This window comes from Pelecanus crispus, chromosome 19 (assembly GCF_030463565.1).
Source record: "Pelecanus crispus isolate bPelCri1 chromosome 19, bPelCri1.pri, whole genome shotgun sequence".
NCBI classification, from domain to species: domain Eukaryota; kingdom Metazoa; phylum Chordata; class Aves; order Pelecaniformes; family Pelecanidae; genus Pelecanus; species Pelecanus crispus.
In genome coordinates this window covers 2,403,861-2,430,067 of record NC_134661.1, presented here as the reverse complement: position 1 = coordinate 2,430,067, position 26,207 = coordinate 2,403,861, and the positions used below count along the sequence as shown (strand labels likewise).

At 47.3% G+C, this 26,207-nt stretch overlaps 1 protein-coding gene across 8 annotated transcripts in view; it reads left to right on the top strand.

The window, feature by feature from the left end:
- Positions 1-4,648: 4,648 nt before the first annotated feature.
- ZBTB44 (zinc finger and BTB domain containing 44) overlaps positions 4,649-26,207 on the top strand; it is a 44,438-nt gene continuing 22,879 nt past the window's right edge. For 7 of the 8 annotated variants that reach the window (XR_012831758.1, XR_012831757.1, XM_075723246.1 and 4 more), the window contains exons 1-2: positions 4,649-4,682; positions 23,716-24,785. Coding sequence is in view for 6 of the 8 variants with exons in the window: in XM_075723246.1 (XP_075579361.1) it covers positions 23,768-24,785 (1,018 nt within the window). In the remaining 2 variants the exon portion in view is untranslated. Of the gene's footprint in view, positions 4,683-16,264; positions 16,286-23,715; positions 24,786-26,207 lie in introns of those variants that run through there. The other variant, XM_075723244.1, reaches the window with a different exon arrangement.

Here is a 26,207-nt window from a genome sequence, read left to right as displayed (position 1 = left end):
TGCAACCGTATCGCCGGGGCTGTGCTTTATTTTTGGGGGTGTTTATGTGTAATGAAATAATTCCTAAAAAAGGAAGTCGAGGTGGTGTTTCGCTGGGCAGTTTTATGGCTTCTTGGGGAAGAGTGGCTGGAAAGCTGCCTGGCAGAAAAGGACCTGGGGGTGTTGGTCGACAGCGGCTGAACATGAGCCAGCAGGGTGCCCAGGTGGCCAAGAAGGCCAACAGCATCCTGGCTTGTGTCAGGAATAGTGTGGCCAGCAGGAGCAGGGAGGTGATTGTGCCCCTGTACTCGGCGCTGCTGAGGCCGCACCTGGAATGCTGTGTCCAGTTTTGGGCCCCTCGGCACAAGAAGGACATTGGGGTGCTGGAGCGTGTCCAGAGAAGGGCAGCGGAGCTGGGGAAGGGTCTGGAGCACAGGGCTGGTGGGGAGCGGCTGAGGGAGCTGGGGGTGTTCAGCCTGGAGAAGAGGAGGCTGAGGGGAGACCTCATCGCTCTCTACAACCACCTGAAAGGAGGGTGTAGTGAGGGGGGTGTTGGTCTCTTCTCCCAAGTAACCAGCGATAGGATGAGAGGAAATGGCCTCAAGCTGCGTCAAGGGAGGTTTAGGTTGGAAATTAGGAGAAATTTCTTCACGGAAAGGGTGGTCAAGAATTGGAACAGGCTGCCCAGAGAGGTGGGGGAGTCCCCATCCCTGGAATTGTTCAAAAAATGGGCAGAGGTGGCACTTGGGGACATGGTTTAGTGGGCATGGGGGTGTTGGGTTGATGGTTGGACCGATGATCTTAGAGGTCCTTTCCAACCTTAATGATTCCTAGTTTTTACTTTCGTTAAAAAATAATCCAGCCACCAAGCCAGGAAACATGAAATTGCTGCTCTACCCTTGATTGGTTTAGTGTGGACTTGGTAGTGTAGGTTAATGGTTGGACTGGATGATCTTCAAGGTCTTTTCCAACCTAAACGATTCTATGGTTCTATTCTATGATTCTTTCCAAGCCACACGTAGCAGGTTTAAAGGCTGGTGGTTTAAATGCTTTACCTGGAGGATTTTGTTATTTTGCTGTAGCACGGCGAGGACATAGACCACGCTGAATTTTACTGTCTTCCAGATATGAATTCCGGTTGTTTGGACCCTGTCCCCTCCCCTGCAAAGCCCATGACCTGCTCAGAGCAAGTCTCAAGCGGGATACAAGCTAGCGTAACAACCCACAGTAATGACCAAGTGTCCCTGCTGCGCTAACCTGAAGCTCTTTATTCATGAAATTGTTACAAATCAGCATTTTTTAAGCAATTCCCCAACCTGCTACGCCGATGTCTATGGAGTCAGCGAGCAAAGGCGCAGCAGATTCAGCACCTTCAGCAAATGGCATCGGCTGGTGGTCGACTGAAATCGCACAATCTACAACAGTTTTACCCTCAAACACCCCCAGCTTGACACTTCAGAGCAGCATTTTGAAGGTGAGGGATGGCAGCCTGTGTTTTTTTTTATTAATCCTCCGTGATTCAGGAGTTACCATGGATAGCCGGGAGCGGATTCTTCCTTGCCTTGCAAATTATGCCGTATTAAAGCAGGAGCAACCCATGCACGCGTGCAACCTGCCGGAATCGGTGCTGGTTTGCTCCTGCTTTGCACAGGAGCAGATTGCAACGGAAGGCTGTCGTGCATCGGGGTTGCAATACAGCTCCCCGCCAATATAAAGCCAATATAAGAGGAAGGGAAAGGAGAATTAAGCAGCAAAATCCAACCCTGGCGATCGCTGGGGCTCTGGTTCTCTCCCCAGTTTTGCAAGTAATTGCCTAAAACGCTCCCAGGGTTTTTACTACAGCGTGGGGAGTTTGGCCTCGGGGTGGTTTTTTTTTTTTCGCCGACGGAGTGGTGTGGCGTTTTCCAAGGGCCGGTTTTAAATTTTTTACTGCTGATTAACATTTTTGGATCGTGGCCTTTCAATCTGTTTCCTGCTTCAATTTACTGAGCGCTCATCGCAAAAAAAAAAAAAACAAAAACAAAACACCAAACCCAAACCAACCCAACAACAACAAAAAAAACCCCACTGTAAAACAAGCCATGGAGCAAACGGTTGCACTAATCACGTTAAATTAAGCTGGGCTTACCCCGAGTTAGTGCAGATTTGGACCAAATTATAGGGGTGGATTAATTAGAGACTTGTTAACTCTGAACTTGATTGGGATGGATGCTGGAGGGCAGTTTGCATGGGCTTGGGTCCTGGGGGGTGCGTGTACCAGAGAGCACCCTGTTATCGGGGGCAGGTCGGTTGCACGCTCTGCAGGGTCCTGGGCCCCGGGGGTGCGGGCAATGTGCTCGGTGAGGGGCTGTGCATGGTGCTGAGTCCTAGGGGTGCATGCACGGGAGCACGGAAGGGTTGGGATGCACGCTGTGCAGGGTCCTGGGGATCTGGGGGTGCATGCACCGGAGCATCGAGGGGTCGGTGAGGGGTTATACACCATGTGCACGGTCCTGGACCCCGGGGGTGCATGCACCAGAGCACGGAAGGGTTGGGATGCATGCTGTGCAGGGTCCTGGGGATCTGGGGGTGCATGCACTGGAGCACCGAGGGGCTGGTGAGGGGCTATGCACACTGTGCAGGGTGCTGGGCCCTGGGGGTGCATGCACCAGAGCACCAAGGGGTTGGGATGCACGCTGTGCATGGCCCTGGGGATCTGGGGATGCATGCACCGGAGCACCAAGGGGTTGGGATGCATGCTGTGCATGGTCCTGAGCCCCAGGGGTGCACGCACCAGAGCACCGAGGGGGCGGTGAGGGGCTATGCACGCTGTACATGGTTCTGGGCCCCGGGGGTGCATGCACCGGAGCACAGAGGGGTTGGGATGCACGCTGTGCATGGCCCTGGGGATCTGGGGGTGCATGCACCGGAGCACCAATGGGTCGGCATGCACACTGTGCAGGGTGCTGGGCCCTGGTGGTGCATGCACCTGAGCACTGAGGGGTTGGGATGCATGCTGTGTAGGGTGCTGGGCCCCGGGGGTGCATGCAGCGGAGCACCGAAGGGTTGGGATGCATGCTGTGCATGGCCCTGGGGATCCGGGGGTGCATGCACTGGAGCACCCCGTGCTCCGTGAGGGGCTGTGCACGGTGTGCAGGGTGCTGGCTCCCAGTGGTGCATGCATGGGAGCACCGAGGGGTTGGGATGCATGCTGTGCACGGTCCTGGATCCCAGGGGTACATGCACCGGAGCACCTCATGCTCCGTGAGGGGCTGTGCACGGAGCTGGGCCCCGGGGGTGCATGCACCGGAGCACCGAAGGGTTGGGATGCACGCTGTGCAGAGTCCTGGGGGTCTGGGGGTGCATGCACCAGAGCACAGAGGGGTTGGGATGCATGCTGTGCAGGGTGCTGGGCCCTGGGGGTGCATGCGCGGGAGCACCGAGGGGTCGGTGAGGGGCTGTGCACGCTGTGCAGGGTGCTGGGTCCCAGGGGTGCATGCACTGGAGCACCGAGGGGTTGTTGGGATGCACGCTGTGCACGGTGCTGGGGGTCTGGGGGTGCATGCACCGGAGCACCGAGGGGTCGGTGAGGGGCTGTGCGGGGCCCTGGCTCCCAGGGGTGCATGCACTGGAGCACCGAGGGGTTGGGATGCACGCTGTGCACGGTGCTGGGGATCTGGGGGTGCATGCACCGGAGCACCGAGGGGTCGGTGAGGGGCTGTGCACGCTGTGCATGGCCCTGGCTCCCGGGGGTGCATGCACGGGAGCACCGAGGGGTCGGTGAGGGGCTGTGCATGGCCCTGGCTCCCGGGGGTGCATGCACCGGAGCACCCCGTGCTCCGTGAGGGGCTGTGCACGGTGCTGGGCCCCGGGGGTGCATGCACGGGAGCACCGAGGGGTCGGTGAGGGGCTGTGCACGCTGTGCAGGGTGCTGGGTCCCAGGGGTGCATGCACCGGAGCACCGAGGGGTTGGGATGCACGCTGTGCACGGGGCTGGGCCCCGGGGGTGCATGCACGGGAGCACCGAGGGGTCGGTGAGGGGCTGCGCACGGAGCTGGGCCCCGGGGCCGCACACGCCGGAGCCCCCGCGCTCGGCGCGGGAGGAACGCAAGGACCGGCGCCCCCGGCCCCGGGGGGGTGCAGGCACCGGCGCACCCCGCTCCCTGCAGGCACAGCCTGCCCGGGGCGGGGGGGGGGGTAGGCCCATGCGCACCCCGGAACGCCCCATCCCCGGCACGACGCCCCCGGGGGGGGGTTACCCCCATCCCCCGACCCGCTCCCGCCGCTGCGCATGCGCGTTGCGGCCGCCCCGCCCCCCTCCCCCCCGCCGCCGCCGCCGCCGCCGCGGTGCATTCTGGGACACAAACAAAGTGCCCGGCCGGGCGGCGCGGCGCGCGCGGGAGCTCCGACCCCCGCCCCTCCCCGCCCCGGCCAGCGCGCGCCGCCGCGTGCACGCCCCCCCCCCCCCCCCCCCCCCCGCGCCCCGCCTGAGGGGGAGGCGGCGGCGGCGGCGGCTTCTTCCTCCTCCTCCTCCTCCTCCTCCTCCTCCTCCTCCTCCTCCTCCTCCTCCTCCTCCTCCTCCTCCTCCTCCTCCTCCTCCTCCTCCGCCCCCGCCGCCGCCTCCCGGTCCGCCGTCATGGCCCAGGCAGGGCCCCGGCGCGGCCCCAGATAGTGGCGGGGGGGGCTCGGCCTCCCGCGGACCAGCCGGCCCTCACCGACGGCGGGTAAGCGGGGCGGTAACCGGGCCTGCGGCGGTGGGGGCGGGAGGTTTTGGGGAGTGTGTGTGTGTGGGGGGGGGCCGTGGTGTGGCGGCGGCGGCGGCCCTGGCCCTTGGTTCCCCTCAGGGGCGGGGGGACGGCGGCCCTGCGCGCGCAGGCGGGCGCCCACCCGGGGGAGGGCTTTGGCTGCTGCACCCCGTGGGTCCGTCCCCCTTCCCCCCCGCCCCCCCCGCCGCTCTCCGCACGCGTGTTTTGGGGGGGGGGGGGGGGGGGGCTTTGGCGTGACGCCGCCGGCAGCCCACGTGTGTCCCGCTTCCCACGAAGGGCTGTGGCACCCCCGGGTGGGTTCCTGCGGTTTTTAGGGGGGCGGGGGGTTACCCCCCCCTCCCCGGGCAGCCCCGCGGGGATCGTGGGCCGCCGTGTTTACGCCGCGTTGCCCGTGAAGCCCGTGGGTGCGCTGGGCTGCCTGGGCACACGCAAGCATAAGAGTTTCTGGAGGGGTGGTGGGGGGAGTTGTGTTGTCTCCTGCATCCCAGCGGGATACCTGCTGCTGCCTCCCTTTTCCACTGCAGCCTTATGGGAGGAAAAGAGGGATTCCCACTAGCTCTTAGGCAAAGCTTGCTGTCCCTTTGTTGTTTTTCTTTTTTTGTTTTTTTTTCTTTTTTTTTTTTCTTTTTCCCCTACAACACCCCTTTCTGCGTATTATTTACTGCCCATCTGCCAGGCTCCGCTGTGCTGCCTCCGCCTGCCCCCACGTCCACGCGCGATGAGGATATCGTAGCGCTCGTCTGCCGAGACCGTTGCGTCTTTCTCTGCTCTCCTCCCATGTATTCCAGGTTATTTTCCTATATACAAACACAAACGTTGGCAGATGCTGGTGGGGGGGGGTAGAGCCTGCTCCTTGCTTGCCAGGAGCCTATTGCCTCCTTTCGCACGCACAGGGCGAGGGTACCACTGCCTTGCAAAATCTGCTGTTCCGCTTTCAACGCGCAGGTGTGCCGGGGAATGCCTCCACGTTGACCACCACAGCCTGTTAAATACACGTGCCCCAGGAGGCTTCTTCCCATCTACAAAAATCTGCTAAGTTTTTTTGTTTGGTCCTGTCCCCGTCCCCCCCCCCCCCCCCCCCAAATAAACATGCAGATATCTTCCACCAAAGCCTAAGGGATGAGACTCTTCCAGCCCCATCTCCTGTTTGAGACTCTTCCAGCCTCGTCTCCTGTTTGCGCTCTGGAGCCCGTTCTGCCCGCTGAAGAGGGAGGGTCTGTCTCCTCCTCCATACGCACACCCCCCAGCGTTATCGTGCTGCCTACCAAAAGCCGGTGCATCCCGCGTTGCGCGCGTTTGCACGCATCGGGGAAGGAGCGGGCAGCCTTTCCCCGGTAGCCTTGGGGAGGCGGGCAGGCATTTCTCCTACACGCTTCCAGGGAGAAGGTTCCCACTGTTTGTCCTTTCATGTCTTGCATGTTCCCGCAGACACCCAGCAGCAGCTGTTTCGCTGCCTGCCCCCAGACCGTAGTACTTCCTCGCTACACGTGCTGGAGCGGTCACCCGTTCTTACCCATTTCTTATCTCTTCTTGGCTGCCTGTTACATCTTTCACGACTGAGACTTTCAACCCTTTTTCTTCATGTGCCCTGCTGATACTGCAGTGTGATACAGTCAGGTTAAGCCTACCTCGTTTTTTGCCTTGACTTTCCGTTTTTCTTTTCTGAGCGGCCTGCCAGAGTAATAAGAGGTAGTCTGCGTACTTCCCAGGTATCTGCAGATCCCAAGCTGGAAACCACGGGTCTAAAATATGTTCAGTTTCTCTCTACTGGTCATATACATAGTTGTCCAGCTGAGCATCTATTCTGCCTGTTTCTAGAAGTCTCCTGCTTTCATAACATTCCTCACGTGAGGTCCTTGGTTTGCCATGCCCACGTAGGGAGTTCCTCAGGTTTCCCACTTACACGTCTGCCCCTGCTTTCTCTCCGTGCTTCTGCCTGATGTGAGGCTTTTCCTTCTCTCCTTTTTTAATTTTTCTTTTATTTATCCTCAGGGTGTCTAGTACGCTTAGCTTTTACTTAGGTGGAGGTCACCCTTTCCACTTCCTGAGTTGATCCCCAGCTTCCAGCCGCGTGTTTCCCTAGACCAGGCGATGCATCGTTTATCGTGTGCAGGGCAGGCCCGCGGCACCGCTCTGCGGACCCTGCAAGGTGACGCTGAGTGGGAATGGCTTTAGTGCAGGTGGGTCACAGGCTAGCGTCCAGGAGCCTTTTAGGGTGTTTCGAGCGCAGTGTGCTTTGCTTCTGCCATCGAGGTCTCTTATTGCAGCTTGACGTCTACGTGTCACGCAGATACAAGGTGTGATGTGCCTGGAGACCTTGCCTGGGTGTAAGTGCATCTGTTTAAGGAGACGGAGCTGAACAAGTGTTAACCTGCTAGCTTAGACACAGCTCTACCAGCATAAATGCCTCCATTGATGGAAAACTGTTTATACCAGAAACCAGTTACAATGCTCTAAGTGTCTCTCCCAAGGGACTACTTCTATTTAAACAGCTGTTTTTAATCCGAAACTTTAATTGGTGCGAACACTCCAAGCAGTCCTTTTCCAGGGGAAGGGAAGGGAATTTCCAGCCCTACTTTAGTCTCCCCAGGTGGGTGTTGCACGGACGCTGACTTGTCAGGAGGGAGGATCGCGCTCGCTTTCCCACACCGAAGGTTTCACGCTGGTTTTGTTTACAGGGCGAGAGAATTCCTCCTCTTGTGACTGTGAGGTTTGGAGCTGGGGGAGTGTCCTTATGTATTTCTTCCGTAATACGTAAGAGTAGTAGTCAGCAAGTGAAACTGAATCCTTGCCATGTTTGTTGCAACAGGAGGTTAATCATAAACTCTGGCAACTTTTAAAAGGGGTGGTTTCGTTCTGTGGTGTCTGTAGCAAATGTGTGCTGTTAGGAGGGTCTGGTCAGCTGCCTGCTAAAAGGATCAAAAGCAAATACAGCTTCCCCCCGTGTGAAGTTGAACAAGCGGCCCAAAGTTATTTTTGGTTGTATCCCGTGACTTGCTTGAAGGAGGCTTTTTATTTTTACGTCCTTCTTGTGAATGGATGTGTGATGCCAGTGCTGTGACTTGTTCGCGTGACTTGTCACCGGCAAGGAGGAAAGTCTTGGGTACTTTGAGCTTGTACCGGTTGCTTCACATCTGGCATTTCGCTGGCGTTGTCTGTTACGTCTGGTAAAATTCTTTTGCAACGGTCTTTGAGGAGGTTTGAGTGTGTTTCTGTGAGGAGATCGGGCGCTACGTGTAACTTCACTCCTTTTAGCGTAATTTAGTTGTAATCCACTAGCTTAAACGAGAAGAAAGTCAAACAGTGACAAAGCAGTGATGCTCTTGCTGGCACGTGACGAGGAAGGAGATGTCCCTTGACGTAGAAGGGATCGTCTGTTGACATTCTTCTATCTCGCCTGGCTATAAGTAGGTTAGCCCTGCTCAAATTATGCAACTGCGCAGACAGCCAGGCTTCAGGAATTCCAAATACTTCAACGTGTCAAGTGCCGACTTCTAAATTAAATGCCCCGGTTGCAGCGCGCGTTCGCAGTCTGTCGCTTGAAATACGACATCAATCTTGGAACCGCGTGTGGCTGAAGAGGGGCCGCGACTTAATTGCTTGTTTCTTTGAAAAAGGGCTGCGTGAGATTGCAGGAACAAAACTGGGTGGGAGATGTGCCTCCACCTGTAATAGTGTTGCGATATGGAAGTAGGTGGTTAGCGTTTCGGCGGTTACAAGCAGAAAAAATACCGAAAACGTTGATTTACGTAAGAAGTTGAAGCACCTCGCTCCCTGTGGCTGCTGCTGTTGCCCTGAAAGATGCAGTTTCTAACCTATAGATCTAATTAAATAGTTGTGTACTTATTGCTAAGTAAACATAGGAATCCATTACTCTTAACTTGCCTTGGAGATCAGATTGATTCTTCTAATGGTTTCACTGGATGAAAACGAATGTCTAGCGCTGCTTTGTACAAGGTGCCTAAATGAAATGGTGGTGGTAGGGAACGAACTGCAAAACCCGATAAAATGGCATTCGCGCGCACGGATGGGAGGAGAGGAATTGTAAATGCTTGGCATTTCATTTAATTCTTACATTCCATTTAATCAAGTTAAGGAAGTGACTTAAACTGTGCGTTATTCGTAGATAGCGTGGTTTTAATATATTCCAATTTAGAGCTGGGGAAGTAATTATTTCACGCGAACAGGTTTGTCAAAGTAGGTGAATGATGGGATAATAAGGACTGCAAAAAAAGAAATGTGTGTTGGGCTCAGCGTGTGGTCTGTGGCAGTGGCCAAGAGTAAATCATTAGGGGGAAGGTGGAAGAGCATACCTAGGCAGCGCAGGGATCGTTCCTCGGCGCATCTACTGGCGGTGAAAGGTTTGGAGGTGGCCCGAGCTAGAGGGTATGTGCTGACCGCGCCTGTTGGACTTACCGATGGATTTGCCCAGGCCTTCGGAACAGTTCATACCTGTAGCTTCTACAGTATGCCGTGTGATGAATCCCACACTTTGTGCAAAAATAGTTCCTGGGTTTGGGAGGGGTTTTTCTGTTTGTTTGTTTTAAAACTGATGAATGGTAATTTCATCGAGTGCCTCCTAGTTTTTGTAGCATGAGAAAGAATAAAGAATCTTTTTCCAGTCACCACCTCATTTGCAATTTTATAGATCTCTCAGTTCTCAGTTTTCTCTCTTTGGGTTTTTCTTTCTTTTCCAAGCTGTATTGTCCCAGTCTATTTAGTACATCTGTCTGCGGAGGCTGTTCTACGTCACTTTTTTTTTTTTTGAGCTCTGCTATGTTGTTTTGAGGTGATTTGACCACAACATTTGTTTGCTTGCTTTACCCAAGAAGGCTGAATAAAGGCAGTTTTTTTTCAGAGCATTAAGAGATGCTTTCTAATAAAGGGACACTTTGTAGCTCATCTGTGGTAACATTATAAACGTTTACTATGTCAGTGTTTTATATTCAAAAGTACAAATGAACATAGTAATTGTAGTGAGAGCTATTTTAGTGGAAATACAGTTACAGATACTGAAGACGGCCTTAGTTTATAAATCTAGCTACAGATGGTGGTTGATACGGCATTTAGTATTTGAATATTACCAAGAGTACTTTATGGAAAAACTGCACTTATGGTGGGTACTTGCCAGAGTTAGGTCTTTTGGAAGGTTTTGGAAGCACGAAGATGCCGTGTCCTCTGGAGACCCAAGAGCCCTAGAAATCACTAGTGGGTTTGGGAATAACCGGTGGGTTAAGGGGCAAGTTGGTCCATGCTAAGGGCAAGATACTTACATAGTGTTGGAGCTCTGCAGGTCTGACGGTTTCTGCAGTTTTCTTTTGGTGTCTTGTGTTTGTGGGGTTTTTTTTTAGGTGGATAAATAGCCCTGTTAAGAAAGACCTACTCTGAGAAGTTTCTGTGAAATGTTAGTAAAGATGCTAAAGGCTTTAAAAAAAACCCCACAAAACTCTCCTCCTCCCCAGCCTGAACCATGGATGTGGTTCTGCCAGTCCAGGTTTGGCCATACAAGGGAAGAAAGTTAGAAAGCCTGTATAAGTGGTTGCTCACCTGATAATGTGATTTGTGGATAAATACAAGGATTTTTTTTTTGGTTTTCGGAGCCAAGAAGAACTCCTTTTAGGCATTTAAGTTTATCTGCATAAATGAGTCATTAGGAAAATAAAGGGTACGCACAGTGCTAAAAGGGTGATGACACAACCGCATTCCTGCCTTGCTTAAACTTGTTCGGGATTCTTTATAGCTGCTTCCGTTGGAAAGGTGGCTGCTTGTTTGTGTGTCTGTGACACCTTGACAAGCTGGCCGCGGTCCATGCAGTCTGGATTAGCGATGCCTTTTCGCCTCTTCGGATTGTACACCGATGTGTGACTTCGCCTTGATCTCTCCCCTTTGCTCTTTACGCAGGTTTTTCCGCGGTGTTGCTTGTCAGCGCAGGCTTCCAGTACTTCGGGCGTGAATGGGGCTAGTGCGCTGCAGGGAGATGTTAAGATTTGCATTGGACTTCAGAAAAATTCATTTCTTGTAGTTAACGTGGGTTTTGTTAAGGTGTAATGCTTCCTTGCTAATCTGGAATAAAAGCGAGAGAAGGAAAGCTGTCATTTTTTGTAATAAGCCTGAATACTTCAAACAACAAATCGGTTGACAGGTAAGCTTTGTGCTGAACTAGTAAAAACTAGCACTTAGCCAAATTTGGCTGTCACAAACCCAATGATGGTGATATGCAGTTACAGTCATTTGTTTCTGTAAAATGAGGTGACAGGTTTGTCATTTCCAAGTGACAAAAATTAAAGCCTCGCGCACAATAAGGTAGGAGGCGCAGCTTGGGGGGGGATAGCGGAGAGGAGCGATTCTTCAGGTTGGTCGCTGTTGGCGGCTCCTGGGGCGTAACGCACCCAGTTAGGCCCTGGGTTTGTCTTGGAGGAAATGAAGAAGCGTTGTTTTTCACTGTGCCATGGGTTAAAATGATCTCTGAAATTGACCCTTTTCTGTCTGAAAACCCGAGGCATGTGCCCTCTCCTCTCTTCAAAGACACATTGTAGGACTTGGCACTATGCTGTAAATAGGCGTACCCGTGTGTGTGGAAGCACACATAGTTTTGTTAATTTTTTTTTTTTTTTCCCTTTTTGACTCTTTCATAGATCTAATGCAGGAGCGCTACCAAAAAATCTTGAACCGTACTAGAATATTTTGGTGTGCGGATACAAAAACTATGGCATTTTCCTTGTTATTTCTTTCGCATGGCGCCACCAAAAAGGGCTTGGGAGATTTTTGCTTCTGCTAGTAATTTAGGAGGTTGGCTTGAGTAGTCTTTTTGATGTATATTTTTCTTAAGTTTATGTTGATATGCTTGCAGAGCTTCTGAAAGCGGAGACTGAAATGCTATGGGGTAGCCATAGTAAAACAAGAAAAAATAGCGTTCTGGAATTAGTTTGAACTAGAAGGTTGCTGCCACATGACAAATAAAAGTACTTTATGGATATTCTTTGGCAGATTGCAGTACTTAGAAGACTTTAATGTTCAACTTGGTGGTTTTTCTTTTTGTTTTGTGTCATTCATTTGTACTGCTGTTAAAGACCGAAGACTATAAAGCCGAAGCCTCGCTTTTTATTATGCAGAGTGGGAAACGGTCATGTAACAGCTTTTCTACACTGAGAAATTTGGGAAAAATTTAACGTCAGTTTGCACAGAGCAAAAGTGTAAAGAAGGTATTAAGATTGCATAAAAATTACAGATGAACACTGTCATGGAAAGAGTGGTTAAATTTGAATGTGCGCCTCAGGGATGTAACGCGTCGGTCCATTTGGTATAATCTGATTACATTCTGTGGGGCTTGCCTATGTGAGGATACGAAGACGACTATGAATTCACTTGTTGCTTTTATTCTAGTAAAAAAAAAAAAACCGGAGATTTGATCATGCGTTGATGACACAAACATCTCTAGCATGCGCTTTCAGGGCAAACCACTGTTAAACTAGCGATCTAATAGTTTGATCATGTGCTTTTTTCAGAGAACTGGTGAAAACCAGAAATTGCAGGGCAGTGAATCTGTTGTGAAATATCTCAATACATTCTATCTAGTGAAGGTCGTGCATTAATTTTTATTACGAGAATAAATGTAGCTCCGTATATAACAAGACCTTTTAGCAGTTAGTGCTCGTATTGTTAAATGAGCCTCAGTTTGAAGTACTGTCAGAAAATTTGCTTTTATGTGTTATATGGAACACTAATGTGAGATTCCTACAATGAAAAGTTCAAAGTGCTGGAGGCTGGGGAAAGTGGCATTTATCTAGTTTGCTTATTCAACCATGTGAAAGCTATATTAGGCACATAAAGTTTATACTTTGCACTGCAGCTTCAAAAAGGCAACAAGTTAAATCTGGGTCCTTTGAAGTAGTGAATGGTAACGTTCTGTCCTCTGAAAGGGCTGACTTCAAATGATCACACCAAAACTTGAAAAACTCTTGTCATAGCTAGGGAAAACAAGACTTGGGGGGGGGAATACAGGCTATGAAAATGCGTGGAGCCTCTTAGGCGTCGTTAGGAATAAAGAGCAGCCAGAATATTGTACCTGCTTGCCTTCCTGAAGCTCTTTGCCCGTCCTGCACCAGAACGGTGCAAAGGTACTGCATTAAGTTCTCCCCAGATAAATCTTATTTAAGAGTTCAGCTGTTGCATGAAACATGGAATTTGTTGGAGCCAGTGAACCTCAGTGTGTAGAAAGGCCCAGAGTCTTTTAAGAAAATGATGTCTCTCCTTTGTGAGTCTGTAAACGGCTTCAAGAAACATCTTGGCTTCTAGCTGTTGCGTAAAAACAGTCAGTGGTGTCAGATCAACGATTTACATACTGCCCTGATTATTGTAATCTCTCCTTTTAATTAGATCCTGAGATTAAGAACAGTTGCTGATCAGTGCACTTAATGTATGCCCTATCGGTTCTAGCTAGTACATGTTTCTAGCTGAAACGTCGTCTGGTTAAGTCAGATGCTCTGAAAAGATCTGAGCGTGGTTTACTTTACAGACACGTGAAGGGGGAGCTGCGCAGAGACCACCACCGCCAAAAAAACCCCTCTTGAGAACCTTTCGGGAGGTTAAAATAGACACTGACAAATACCTGACAAAAAAGGAGGTATTAAAATAGTCTGGTGGTTCTGTGGGCCTTCCAGTTAGCTGGTCAATTTAATGTAATAGTGTGGAGGTCTTTCTCTAAAGTCACTTTTAACTAATTAGCTTCCAGATTATAGGTCAAGTCCATTACTAGCTCCTTGGTATATAATGTCAAGGTTTTAATTTCACACTGTTGGATTTCCCGTGCATTTCGTTCTGTTCCTAGGGCTCCAATCCTCAGGCGTTTGTTTTTCAGCGTTGCGCTGATGATACGTCTTAACCTTTTCATCAGCATGTTTTGAGCCAGTGTCTTTACGGAAACACTCGGAGATCATTGCTAAAACAAGTCCTTGTGGCACTTGAGAGGTAAATTCTTTAACCTGTTATTTCAAGTACATGAATTACTTCTTTTTATCTGGCTCCTTAGCTGCAGTTTGTCTATTCATCTCCTTGTTTTCACTGCTAGCTCTATATGTCATGTTATTCAAACATTGTAATGAAGTTCTCATCATATGTGGCATTTCCTTTTTTTTTCTGAAAAATACATTATCCGGGGCAGTTTGACGTAGTTCAGCTTCAGTAAACACAGGTGGTGTCCTATTTTGTTTGTTTTCTTACTCTTCATTCTTCTTTTCTTCAGATTGTTTTCATTTAGCCAGATTTCTGCAGTTGTATACAAACACCTATTATCCTGTAGCTTTGAGAGATGAAAACGTCTCTATATTTTTAAATAATCAGAGCTTCTGCACTTAATATTTGAGAGACGAAGCTAACACAGTGTTAAGGTTGCCAAGCTTTCTGGCAGGTGTGTATTACAAAATGAGACAGTCTTTGAACAGTCCTGCCTCTTCTGGTGCGCTAGCACCTTTTTCTTGAGAATTGAAATACCAGTTTGCATGTCTGTAATCGCAGCAGTGTCTAAGGGAAACATTTTTAGATTGACTTCTAATGAAAGGAGTGGTAACATGTTTTACACACCTACAATGTGATCTTTAATCTTCAAGTTTTATCTAGACTAGGAGTTGTAGCTATGCTTTAATCTTCTTGCTGTATTAATCCAGCACACTCAGTGCCTACATGCAGAGGTCTCGATTGTCTGTCAGTGGTTCCCAAGCTTTTTTTGGTTACAAGCTGTTCTCAGCTCTCAGCTTTTCCCATCGGTCAGAAGGGTCTGCTGTTGGCCATGACCATTTACAATGCTGGGCAGACTGATTTTTGTTGCCCAGAAGCCAGTGGGACCATCTAGCAGGTTAAATTTTGCTGTGTGAGACTTGAATCCTAACTCTGTGACACTTCCACGGTTCATAATTTCCCGATTTGTCTGTGAGTTGGTTATCTGCTATAGTGCTGCCTTGTGACAGCTGTGAGTTTGTCAGCTGTAGAGACCAAAAGTCTCATTTGTCTCTCATTTGCCCGAGGCATAAGTGGTGTGCGGTTCCTGCAATAGAAATTAAAAAGAAGGGTTTACGGTAGGATTGAATTCTCTTGCCAATTTGAGATCGGTCAGAAGAAGCTCTTGCAGGCTGCTTCCTGTAGGCCATACATACGGGATGTTAAGGGACAAGAATAAATCTAGAAGTGTCACTTTCACGAGGAAATGACAAACCAGAGCTGTGCAAGAGTCTGCTGCAAGTATGTGGCTGCTGGTGAAGTTAATGAATGTGGCCTTGGCATCTGTAATCTATTACAGTCAGGCAGATGACTTCTAAATCCTGCCAGATGCAGGGGTTGGAAGATCTCCTTTCTGAGTTCCAGGACATGCTTGGGGCTTTCAAACAGATACAGTCTGCAAAGGACACGCTGGAAGGTGTGTCGGCCCAAATTGGTAAGTTCCGCGTCTTGTTCTGTTCCATCACTGGGAAGTTTTTGAAGGTTTGTGGAGGCACCGTTACCGACAGTTCCAGCTTCGTTTGGGTGCGGACATTTCCATCTTCTCTGCTGTGTGCTGGGCTCTAATGTAGGCTCCTCTTAGGCTGTAATAATTCTTCCTATCAGCCTGCACCCAGGCTCTCTTTATCTAATATCTCCTGCCAAGCTGTCAGGACATGACTGCTGAATTTTTACATCCAACTTCTTCATTTCCATGCAAATGACTAATCAGGAAGACAAAACAAAAATCCCTAAGACACGTTCCGCTTCGCGTTATATGTAAAAACAGCAACTCCTGAAAAATAGTGATGGTTTAACTAATGGTTTACAGCGCTCTCTTTGTTATGACCTCATGGTACAAGAACAACAGCTCCGTGATATGTTTTACGTTGGCGTTAATATTCTAAAATAAAAGTAGTTTAGTTCCTCTCTTTTTCATTACAGCAGATGTTGCTTTTTTCATGTATCCAGCAAACATCCCGCTTTTATATGCTGTGGCAGTCTTGCAGCATGAGGAAGACTTTGGTCTTCTCACTCTGGAATCTGTACGCTTTTTACTTGGAGCTTGATAGTTTAGAACCAGTACAACCAAGGCATTTGGAATGAAGCAAATATTTCTGATTTAGTCTTGGTCTTACTGCTTTAACAGCAGGTATTGTGCTGTTTGTGTTTAATATCCACGGTGTTAAAAAAAAAAAAAGAGGAAATAGAAGAGCGTGCTGAGGTACTGCCCCTCTTTTGGCGAACAAAGTTGAAATCAGGTAACAGGAATGTGCAGAAGTGGATTGGAAAAACAGTGCCTTTCCCCGTCCTGCCTCACAGCGGAGATTTGGTAATATGTTGTTACCAGGGTCTCTAACAAGATATTTTGGCTTCTCTCACAGGCCCCTTCAGTTCTGTTCAGATCAGCTCTGACTCAAGACAGCCGCACTAAGTGGACGTGTTTCTCGCCCTGCGTGCCAGGAGGGCAGTGGCAGTTGAGGGACGGGCTACTGGAGTTTTGAAAGAGTGCTGGTCAGGAGCACGCTCTGTTCAGTCAAAACTTTGGAACCCGCTTCAAGGTGATGAATGAGGATGACAAAACGATTTTGGTGAGCAGGCCCTGGGCTCATCATGACAAAAGCTGAGGGGAAAGCTGAGAATTTTTCTATTTTTAGGCATTTGCACAGAATGGGAGCTCTTTCCTTAGCCTCATACCTGCCACATTTCCGTTTCCTCACCACTGAGTAAACCACACGTTCCAGCATGTGGAGGGCTCGAGTTCGTGCATTCAGCAGCAGCATTGGTTTCTGACCAAAGCTTACACCTTGATCCTAGTAACAGTTAAAACTTAAAGCCGGAATAGATGAATCTTTTGCTGTCTCTTGTATGGTAATACACTTCACAAAATAAATTAGATTAGCTTCTTTTAAAAAAACAAAACAAACCAAAAAGCAGCAATTAAGGCACAGTTGCCAAAAACAGTACCTGGGTTTTGAAAGATAAAGTGCAGGGGAGATAAGTGGCTGGGAGCCGTGGCATCTTGAAGAGGAGGGGTGTCAGCTCCCTCTAAATTCAACACTCGGCTGAAGCTCCAGTCATGCAGACCGGTCTAAGACAGTCTGTATTCTGCTGTGAGGGGAAAGTCGTCTGTTGTTACTGCAAAAATTACACCTTGAACTTTCCCTTAAAATGTATATGTAAATGTTTTCTAATTTTATCCTTTCAGAACTCTTCTGTTGCAGCTGACCTACCATCTCAATTTACAATAAAACCATTTTGTAGAATAAATTGCTGTTTTTGGCACCCCGCTACTTGTCTCAATGCTTTCACCAGCTCTGACAATTAAAACGCACCTACCAGATTTGCATCATGCCGATCCACTTTTCCATCATCTGAGGCGTTCTTTTCCTATCCACATTAAAGATTAATGTTTTCAATAGCAATGATAATGTGAGTGCAGTAACTGCGATCTAGGACTTTGCCATGCCCTCACACATCTTCTTTCTTCTCGTGGCGTGTTACACTTAAAGCTTTTCCTTTCTATTATTGCAGAGTTTAGTTTTGGGGAGACTTAAGAGATCTGTTAGGAATACAAAACGGGTATTTCATGGATACTCTGGGCCTTCCTTGTTCCTCAGTAATTATTTTGGAAGAGGAGCTGTTGGATGCTTTTTCTCCTTGTCCTTTGCAGAGAAATACTATTCCTGGTCTGTCGGAGAACTTACAGTGAAGGAATAATGTGTGCTTTTCCAGCTGCCTCTGTGTCTCCTGTACTGCAGAGGTTTACCTTGCTTGGTACCAAGCAAGTAAAGGTATCGTGGACCCTGGAACAGCTCAGGACTTCCAGATGTGCAAATCTTTCCAGCAATTTTTTGTGAAGAGTTGCAGCCTTAGTGCTTTGACTGTGTAAACCTCAGCTCTTGCAGCACTTGTGAGGAGCTTAGCTAGATCCTTACACATTCATTCAGGGTGTGTGTGTGGGAGCTTCTTGCCACAATGCAGTTTCGGCAAGTGCTAGAGGCTTGGGTGCATAGTTCATCTCTCATCTAAAGATTATGCAGGCTACTTACACAGACCTGGATCAATTCGAATTATTTGTGTGCGCTTACACATTTGAAACCACAGCTGCTTCCTGATAGTGTTTTAGTCTGCCTCTGTGAAGCTTAACTCCAGTTCTGAAATACTGCCTGCCACCCTTCTGCACCAGCTTCTGGTGGTCTGGAACTGAAATTTAGGAAAATCTTCTTTTGGAAAGTCTCTTTGTCAGGAATTTTTCAGAGGAAGAGGTGGCTGCTTCAGGTGCAATTTGCCACTGTAGCATCTTTAGGAAGTGCTCTTGCAAAAAAAAAAAAAAAAAAAAATAGTGGTGCACGTAGGTACAAGCTTGTGCTTGAGTACAAAGCAGCTAACAAATGCTTTTTGCGAGCGATGGAGTCAATGGCCTCAAAAGCTCTGGCACGTGAACCTGTCAAAAGTGGTGTGCCAAAACCCTTTTTTACAAAATAAATGGCCTTATCTTATCAAATGCAGTACTTCTGGAGTACGTAGGAAAAGCAGAACACGCTCTTTTATATGCCTTCAACTGTGAAAGGGAATATTACTGCTAACAATAAATAGATGGATTGTAGCATTTCAAGTCTTCAGCTCGCTGCGTGAAATTGCTTTACCATTAAAGCTCCCAAGTGAAGTTACTTATCTTGCTGTTAGCGATTCTTTCCTGGAGAGACAGACGTCTGTCTTCCCAGACGACTGTCCAAGAACAAAAGCTCCAGACAAACTCCTTAAAAAATTGTCCTCTCTGTGAAGCCGGGAGGAAAGGGACATGGGAGCAATTTCAGTGTCTTGGGGTATGTCAGTGGGAGCGGTTTGGAGAATAAAGGTCTGGTTCCTGAACTGGGAGGCTGGGGACCAGGTCAGCCCCAGTACTGAATGCTCTCCTGTTTTTTGCAGCGTATAGTATCACCTCAGCCTCCGTTTATAGACTGCTCCTCAGCATGTATTTCAGGTTTTAACTTAACGGTGTTTACGGAGTAGCTGACTTAACACTAGCTCCTTTGTGCACTTACAGTTTGAAGTATGCTGTCCTAGAGGAAATTGAAGTTCTGAAACACTGCGTACTTATCCGGATGGTTCATTTCCCTGGTCCAGTCACCCACTGCAGCTAAAGGTTACAGGTTTGCATTCCACAGATTCCAGTACACCAAAGTGAATACTGCACATTGACGTAATTTTGAGCACAGGAACCTTCTCTTTTTTCATAAATACCGTCAGGCTTGGCAGTGGTGGGCCGAGTTCAAACCAGGTTTGCTGACTTGACTTAAAATACGGTTTTAAACAAAGTTTAAAAAGTGCTGTTGATTCGTTTGAAACGAGAACACTTTGGCAGCTCCAGCCAGCAGTTTTGTCAAGTGAAGCAAGGCGCGATTTGCAGTGGGAGATAGTACCTTTTATTAGGCCAGCTGGTGTTGGGGGAAACAGATGCGTGTTTAGATACACAAGCGTTTCAAGTCTGAAATAGCAAACTTGAAGTTAAGTACACGCTAAGAGCAGTTGTTCTAATTCAATTATAAACTTAATTATACTAACCAGTTAGACAGTTTGAGGGAGCAAGGGGTGCCGGTACCTATCGTAGCACACTGAGAAGCTGGCAGAGGTAAGGTGGGCCAGGTCACACATTTATCCCCAAAGATAAGATTTGTCTGTGCCTGGGCTGCTACCGTTCTTCACGGGATCGTGCTGTAACCAGTGCCTAAGGAGCGGTCTGGGTTAAAAATAAATTTTAAAAAAAAAAAAAGGTAACTAGTGATCTGATTTACACCATGGCCTCACAGTTGAATGAGTGTACCTGAGGGGTTGGCGAGCACAAGGTGGGAAATTCCCTAAGCTTTTTGGGCACTAAAGCCAGCGCACTGTTTATGTATCTGAAGTCTGTTGGGTTTAGTATTCAGGAAAGTTAGTGTTTTCATGATATTTTGCAAGTTGCCACGGGTCAGGATACAGAGGTTAAGGGGGGGGTAGTTTTGTGGTGCTAAAAAATTATTCAATTCTGTTGTAAAATGATGTAGCTAAGCAAGAAACTGAACATGAACAGCTCTTTGAGTTTACTTCACTGACTCTTCCGAAGAAAAAAATGAGATTATTATAGGCACTATGTTGCAAAACTAACTCTTTGAGCCATAAGGTTAGGCAGGAGGTGAATGAGAAGCGAACTTTTGGGTACGTGGAAGTAGGCAGGTCACAGAAGCAATATTTTTCAATTCTGTTACAGTTCCTTTTCTATTTACACAACATGGTATACACTTTCACGTGTGTACTGTTTCTAAGCAGAGAAACTTGACATGTGTTTAATCATTGTCCCAAAACAGTGGAAATGAATTGGTAACTGTTGCTGAAACTTGTTTTTCAGTAGCCTTGGAACAGTAAGAATGAGCTAAGTTATTTTGAACTACTTAAAGGTCAGGTCTACATCAGCACTCCTAGGTTTAAAAAAAAAAAACTAACTGATTTTCAAATGAGTTGTACAAAGTCTTTGGGATGGTAGCGCTTGCCTTCAGACTGCTTTTGGCTAATAGTGGAGAAAATTCTCCTTGCTCTGGAAGTCCTGAAGTGCTCACGTTTGAATTCTCACCTTGTCCGGGGATCCGTGCTTTGGTGGTGAATCCCTACAGGTTTCCAGTGCAGCAGTGCATGCTGGAAAAACCATTCTTGAACTGTAAGTGTCTGTTGCAAAGTTAAATACGGCCCATTAAATACAAGCTGAAGTGTCCCGCTGAGAATATTTTTAAAACTTTTGCAAGTGCCTTTAAATTTCACCGTGTTTCTCTTGAACTTTGAAATACTCTAATGTATTGTGGGCCCGGGTACGAGCGTGTGCGTGGGGATTGCGGGGAGGAGGAGCCCTGCGGCCAACAGCTGGGAAGGAAAAGCAAGCCACCGTTTCTTCGATATCAACCCCAGTCCCTGCTTAGAGAATCACTGATGGTTTGTGGCTCGAAGATGAACAGCTTTTCCAGCTCCAGCCCGCTTATCACTTAGTTTATGTGTGCACCTTCATCTCCCCACCCCAAACTCTCCCAAGGTACTGTGTATATTTAGTTGGAGTTTATGGTTCTTTAATCGCTCCTGAACGTAGCACCCTATACCTTACGGTCTAACAACTGCTGCCACGGACCATTACTGATCGGCCATAAGATGTGACAAAATGTCATTTCGAAATGGTGATGATCCAGAGGTGTTAGGCTTGAGGCGAAGTTGTAATGTTGCAGCCCTTTACTCTCTTACGTCACCGTGACTTAGTGCAGCTATAAAAGTGCCCCGTGCCCCTAAAAGATTAACAAAGAGAATCGAACCATTTTATAACCTGGCTGAGCTTAGGCGTGCTCATCTTTTCATGCGGAAAATATTTTCATATTGTTTAAATTACCTTCTAAAAATATTTGACGTTTTTACTACCTCATTAACTGTAAAGAGCTGATATTGTTCCCCCTCCTCAGCCCACCCCTTCTGATTTTTCTGAAAATAGCACGCACATACGTACGTCCTTTTGTCCCCGCTGAAGCCTGTGTAAGGAGCCACTTGTTTGAATGGCAGTGTCAGTGCAACGAGGGGGAAGGTCATTTTACACAAGCGGCTTAACAGAGCAATATCCCCCATTCATGGCAGGCACGCTGCTCCTGTAATAAATTTAAATCAATTTATTGCACATCACTGACTTCCGCTATTTTATTTTAAATTCTGTAACCAGATCAAGGTCAAGGAAGCAAAAGATGAAAGGAGAAGGGGAAAGGAAGCCAGGAGAGGGGAGAGGTGGGCAGGAAGGGGGAAGCAGGCCAAGGAATGGTTCAGAAGAGGGTTTGGAGGAGGTGAGCAGAATAGGGCTCTCGCGCTTAGAGACTGGAGGGATGAGCATTACTCATTCAGAGGAAGAGAGAAGGAAAATGGGTTAGTCTTCTGGGCGTGTAAGAATTGGGAGTGTTGCTTGCTTAGATTTGTCTCCTTGCTTATAATTATGTATTGGTACTGTTTCTAAATACCAGATACACTGTTGGTAGTCCTTGCAAATACATTATTCTTTTTGTAGCCAGTTGCTGAACAGAAGTACTTCTGGACTTGTGATGTGCCAAGGAATTGCTGCAGCGACTGGGAATTCAGAAGGAAGGGTATCCCAAGGCCATTTTAGAATATGCTGTTACAAGATTTTACTGTAGTTGTTTTGGTCTGAGATCAATTAAATACGCTTTTCATTTGATTCATGCTGGAGAACAAACAGTCTGGATCTTCAGATGCCTCTTGAGGTCGATATGTTTTCTTTCACTGAAGGGGGTGTTTTGCTTGTGCTTAACTTCTTCCTCTGCAGTAGTGTGAAATTTCATTTTAAACCCAAATGGCCCTTATAGTTTCGCTCAGACTTTATATATATATTGTTAAGTGTTAGTTAATCTGTTCTCTCAAATAGATATTTTTCCTCTGTCTGAAAGGGTTTGCAGTATCACAAGTGAAATCATAGGACAAGAAGCAGCCAAGTGTAAATGTCTGTGGAACAAGGTAGGCTCTGACAGCTGCCATTTAAATATGTGCTAAGACTGGTGAGGTTTGTGATAAGTTGTTCCAAACTTGCAGCGCTCTTTGTATCTGCGAAGCTCCACATGAGCAATTTGCAAGCGTGGTACGTTTTTGCATACGTGTAAGGGAAGGGAGAAGGGCGATGTGAAGAAGCTGGCTGACTCCAGGAAATAATCAGATCGAATTATGTTGTTGATGCTTAACCACCAACTTCACTGAGATGATATTTCTGTATCGTGTTAGTTGTGCGAGTCGTGTGGAACACAGAAGACTATTTATGGAAGCTTAGTGGGGGGGCCTTAAGAAGGTGAAACATGGTGGCTTGTGTTTCCTTTACAGTGAAATAATTCAGAAATAACTGGAGCAAACCCAGGAGCTGATTTGCCTTGTTCGGAGATGCTCCGCTCTCTGCAAGTAGAGACGGCGTTGGTGGCCACAGGATCTCCACTGCAGGGGCAGAGGATGTCTGGGCATACCGCGTCTTTCCCCTGTGTATTGCAGAGGGAGTGAAGTGTGGATTGGCTTCATCCTCCTCAAATCAGAGGCATTTAGTTTTCAGATACTGCTGCAGCCTTAAAACTTGCAGGCAGTGGGGGGCATACAGTCCCTTCTACTCCTTCAGGACCTCGCACAAAAACCAGACATTTGCTCCCACACGTAGGAGAGAACTGGTCCCCAAGAAGGCAGTTTCGTATTTTTCAGAAGAAAGAAGTTCTCCTTGTATTATTTATCACATACATAAAATCAATTTGTGTGTATTTGATTTAAACTTAAACTTTCCCTTGAGGTTTATAATCCATTGTGTTTTTGAAGGAATTTTCAATAACTTCTCATCCTAGTCCAAAACTATTTATTAAAAGCAGCTTTAGGCAATCAGTACCTGCACTAGAGCAGGAAAGCAGAGCTATTGGCAACTGCTATTTTACATTTACTAGCTTGAATTCTGTCCTCTGAAAATACACGCTGTAGTTTCTCTAAAGCTTTTCTGGTATTAAATACCTTCTCTGGGAGATTTGCTGCTCCTGCACACTTGTAAGTGGACTCAAGCTAATGTCTTTTCCACTTAAGAGAAACATTCAGCAAAGTCTGTCAGGTTTAAGAACCGCGAGCGGTAGTTTCCTGAGCCCAGGAAATAAAAATGCAGGTTTCTTACAGAGATGATAGTTTCAAAAATGCTTTCTTTTTAGTGTTTACAGACACTTGTTTTTCTCTAAACTGTGTTAGGAATTTGTTTTGAGTAGGCAGTAGCAGAAATGTGGAAGATGATATTAGTGATAGATTGCAAATAACTTGATCTGTGTTTGTGAAAATTACAAGTAGGTAACTGCATTTCTGTAGAGTTAGTCCATTGCACAGCCTGGATCCTAGGAAAACCTGACCCTAGAGAATCCTGCTGATCATGCAGAGTCTTATAATCAGGAAGCCGCTTCACTTTTGCTTTCAAAGATGAAAATGACTGTTTTCCTCTTTGTTTTAGGATACCTGTGATCTCTCGTATGTGGAAAGAACGCTAGCAGAAAGGTGAAAAAATGGGTGTTAAAACATTCACTCATAATTCCCCTGCTCACAGTCAGGAGATGCTGGGAAAGCTGAACATGCTCCGCAACGATGGACATTTTTGTGATATCACCATCCGTGTCCAGGACAAAATCTTCCGGGCGCACAAGGTGGTTTTGGCAGCCTGCAGCGACTTCTTCCGTTCCAAGCTCGTTGGCCAAGCAGAAGACGAGAGCAAGAGCGTGTTAGACCTGCACCATGTGACAGTGACTGGTTTTATACCTCTTCTGGAATATGCTTACACAGCAACACTATCTATTAATACAGAAAACATTATTGATGTGCTGGCTGCAGCCAGCTACATGCAGATGTTCAGCGTTGCTAGCACGTGCTCAGAATTCATGAAGTCCAGCATTTTATGGAATACGCCCAACAGCCAGCAAGAGAAGGTGCTGGATGCAGGGCAGGAGAACAGCGCAAACTGCAATTTTACTTCTCGAGACGGCAGCCTTTCTCCGGTTTCTTCTGAGTGCAGCGTAGTGGAAAGAACCATTCCTGTCTGCCGAGAGTCGCGAAGAAAGCGCAAAAGCTACATAGTTATGTCTCCCGAGAGCCCCCTTAAGTGTAACACACAAACAAGTTCCCCCCAAGTGCTGAATCCTTCAACTTCTTACCCAGAGTCCAGAAGTCAGCCCGTGGACTCATCCTTAGCTTTTCCCTGGACTTTTCCTTTTGGAATTGATCGAAGACTTCAGTCTGAGAAGGTGAAGCAGGCGGAGAACTCTAGGACTTTGGAAATGCCTGGGCCCTCCGAGTCCAACAGAAGAATTGCAGATTACATGACTTGTGAGAGCACAAAGGCCAGTTCTCCCCTTGTGATCGAAGAAGACGTGCGTGTCAAAGTGGAAAGGTTAAGCGACGAGGAGGTTCACGAGGAGGTGTCGCAGCCTGTTAGCGCATCCCAGAGCTCTCTGAGCGATCAACAGACGGTCCCAGGAAGCGAGCAAGTGCAGGAAGATCTCCTGATCAGCCCACAGTCTTCCTCTATAGGTATGACCATTTCTGGGGTTAGATACGTGCACAAATGGGTCTGTGTGCACTTGTGATTTTATTGGAGGAAGTCTGCTTCGTGTTTTTTCGTGCTTTACTTTTGCGAAACTGCATTTTGTTTCCTGTTTGATGAAATGTTACGTATAAACCCCTGGCGGGGGGACGGGACTTGGAGCTCTTTGCAGAAGGCAGCTAAGAAAGGTAGGCCTGTGGGTAGAACTCCTTATTCAGAAGAGATTGATAACCCCTTTTTACCTCTGGTTGCTCGACTGGGAAAAATACTTGATTCCAGTAGTGTCAAAAGGCATGATCACAGCTGAGCTGCCACACCAAATCCGAAAGACTTGTGGCTGTAGCCACAGAGGGATAGAATGGTACTTTGCATCAGACATAAAATCTTGTATAATCATGACAGAGAGCCTTTGTAAGAAGATTTGCAAAATAAGTGGTGGAACACTGTCATCTTAATGCCCCAGACGAAAACAAAACCACACAGTCGTAACATTGAGAATCTTTCCATTTCTGTGGGCTTTGGTTCTCAAGTTGCTTCTTCAAATACTGCCAATTGCTGAGAGAAACCTTTTTTCCATGAAAGACAATTTGAAGCCAATTTCGGGTTCTTCTAGCAGGCTGTTGTTTATTAATAGCTAATACTTAAAGGTTACTGTAACAATCCTTTTTTTTTCTCTTCGCACAGAATGCATCAAATGGCTTTTAGTAAGTCAGAAGATAGGGGGTTTGCAACATTTCTAGTTTAATTACCAAATTTTTGCCGAAGTCAGCTTTTTTGCTTTCGGTTAAGTAGCTTGACCTGTGCTCGGTAGAGTTTGTTTACTGAAAGATTTTTAATAAAGCCTGTTTTGTTTGAAGACCATAAGAATGGCAAATGTACTGGTCTGCTTCATTCAAATAATGTATACATGAAAGGCTGCTTCAGTTAATTAAATAAATAAACTACAACAAAGTAAATAAATGTAGCCTAGTAGCCTGCATCATTTATTTTGTTTGGTCAGCGTAACACTGTGCCTTCTCTGAAGAAAGCGAGTGTTAGGTCAGTCTGACCATTCCAGGGTTGCAATATGGAATCAGTGTTGTTAAGCTATTCAGGTAATACTCACTAGAAAGCAATGAAAATATTTTCCATTTACCCCATCCTTCAAGACTTTATCTTGTTGGTTTTGTTTGTCGGTTGGTGTAGCTCATGTGTTGATATTTTAGCTCCGCAATGCTTTTTCCAAATAAAAATATTTTATTTACTGGAGACAAGGCTGTTTACCTTTTCTGAGAAGCAGACTTAATATCAGTTTAAATATACATCTGAAATGTAGTTTGCCAAAGTAGCGCATAGATTAAAAACCAGAAGAAACGACTCGTTTGCTGGGTAGTCTCCAGGAAAAGTGGTCCTTGTTCAAGAAGAGGTTT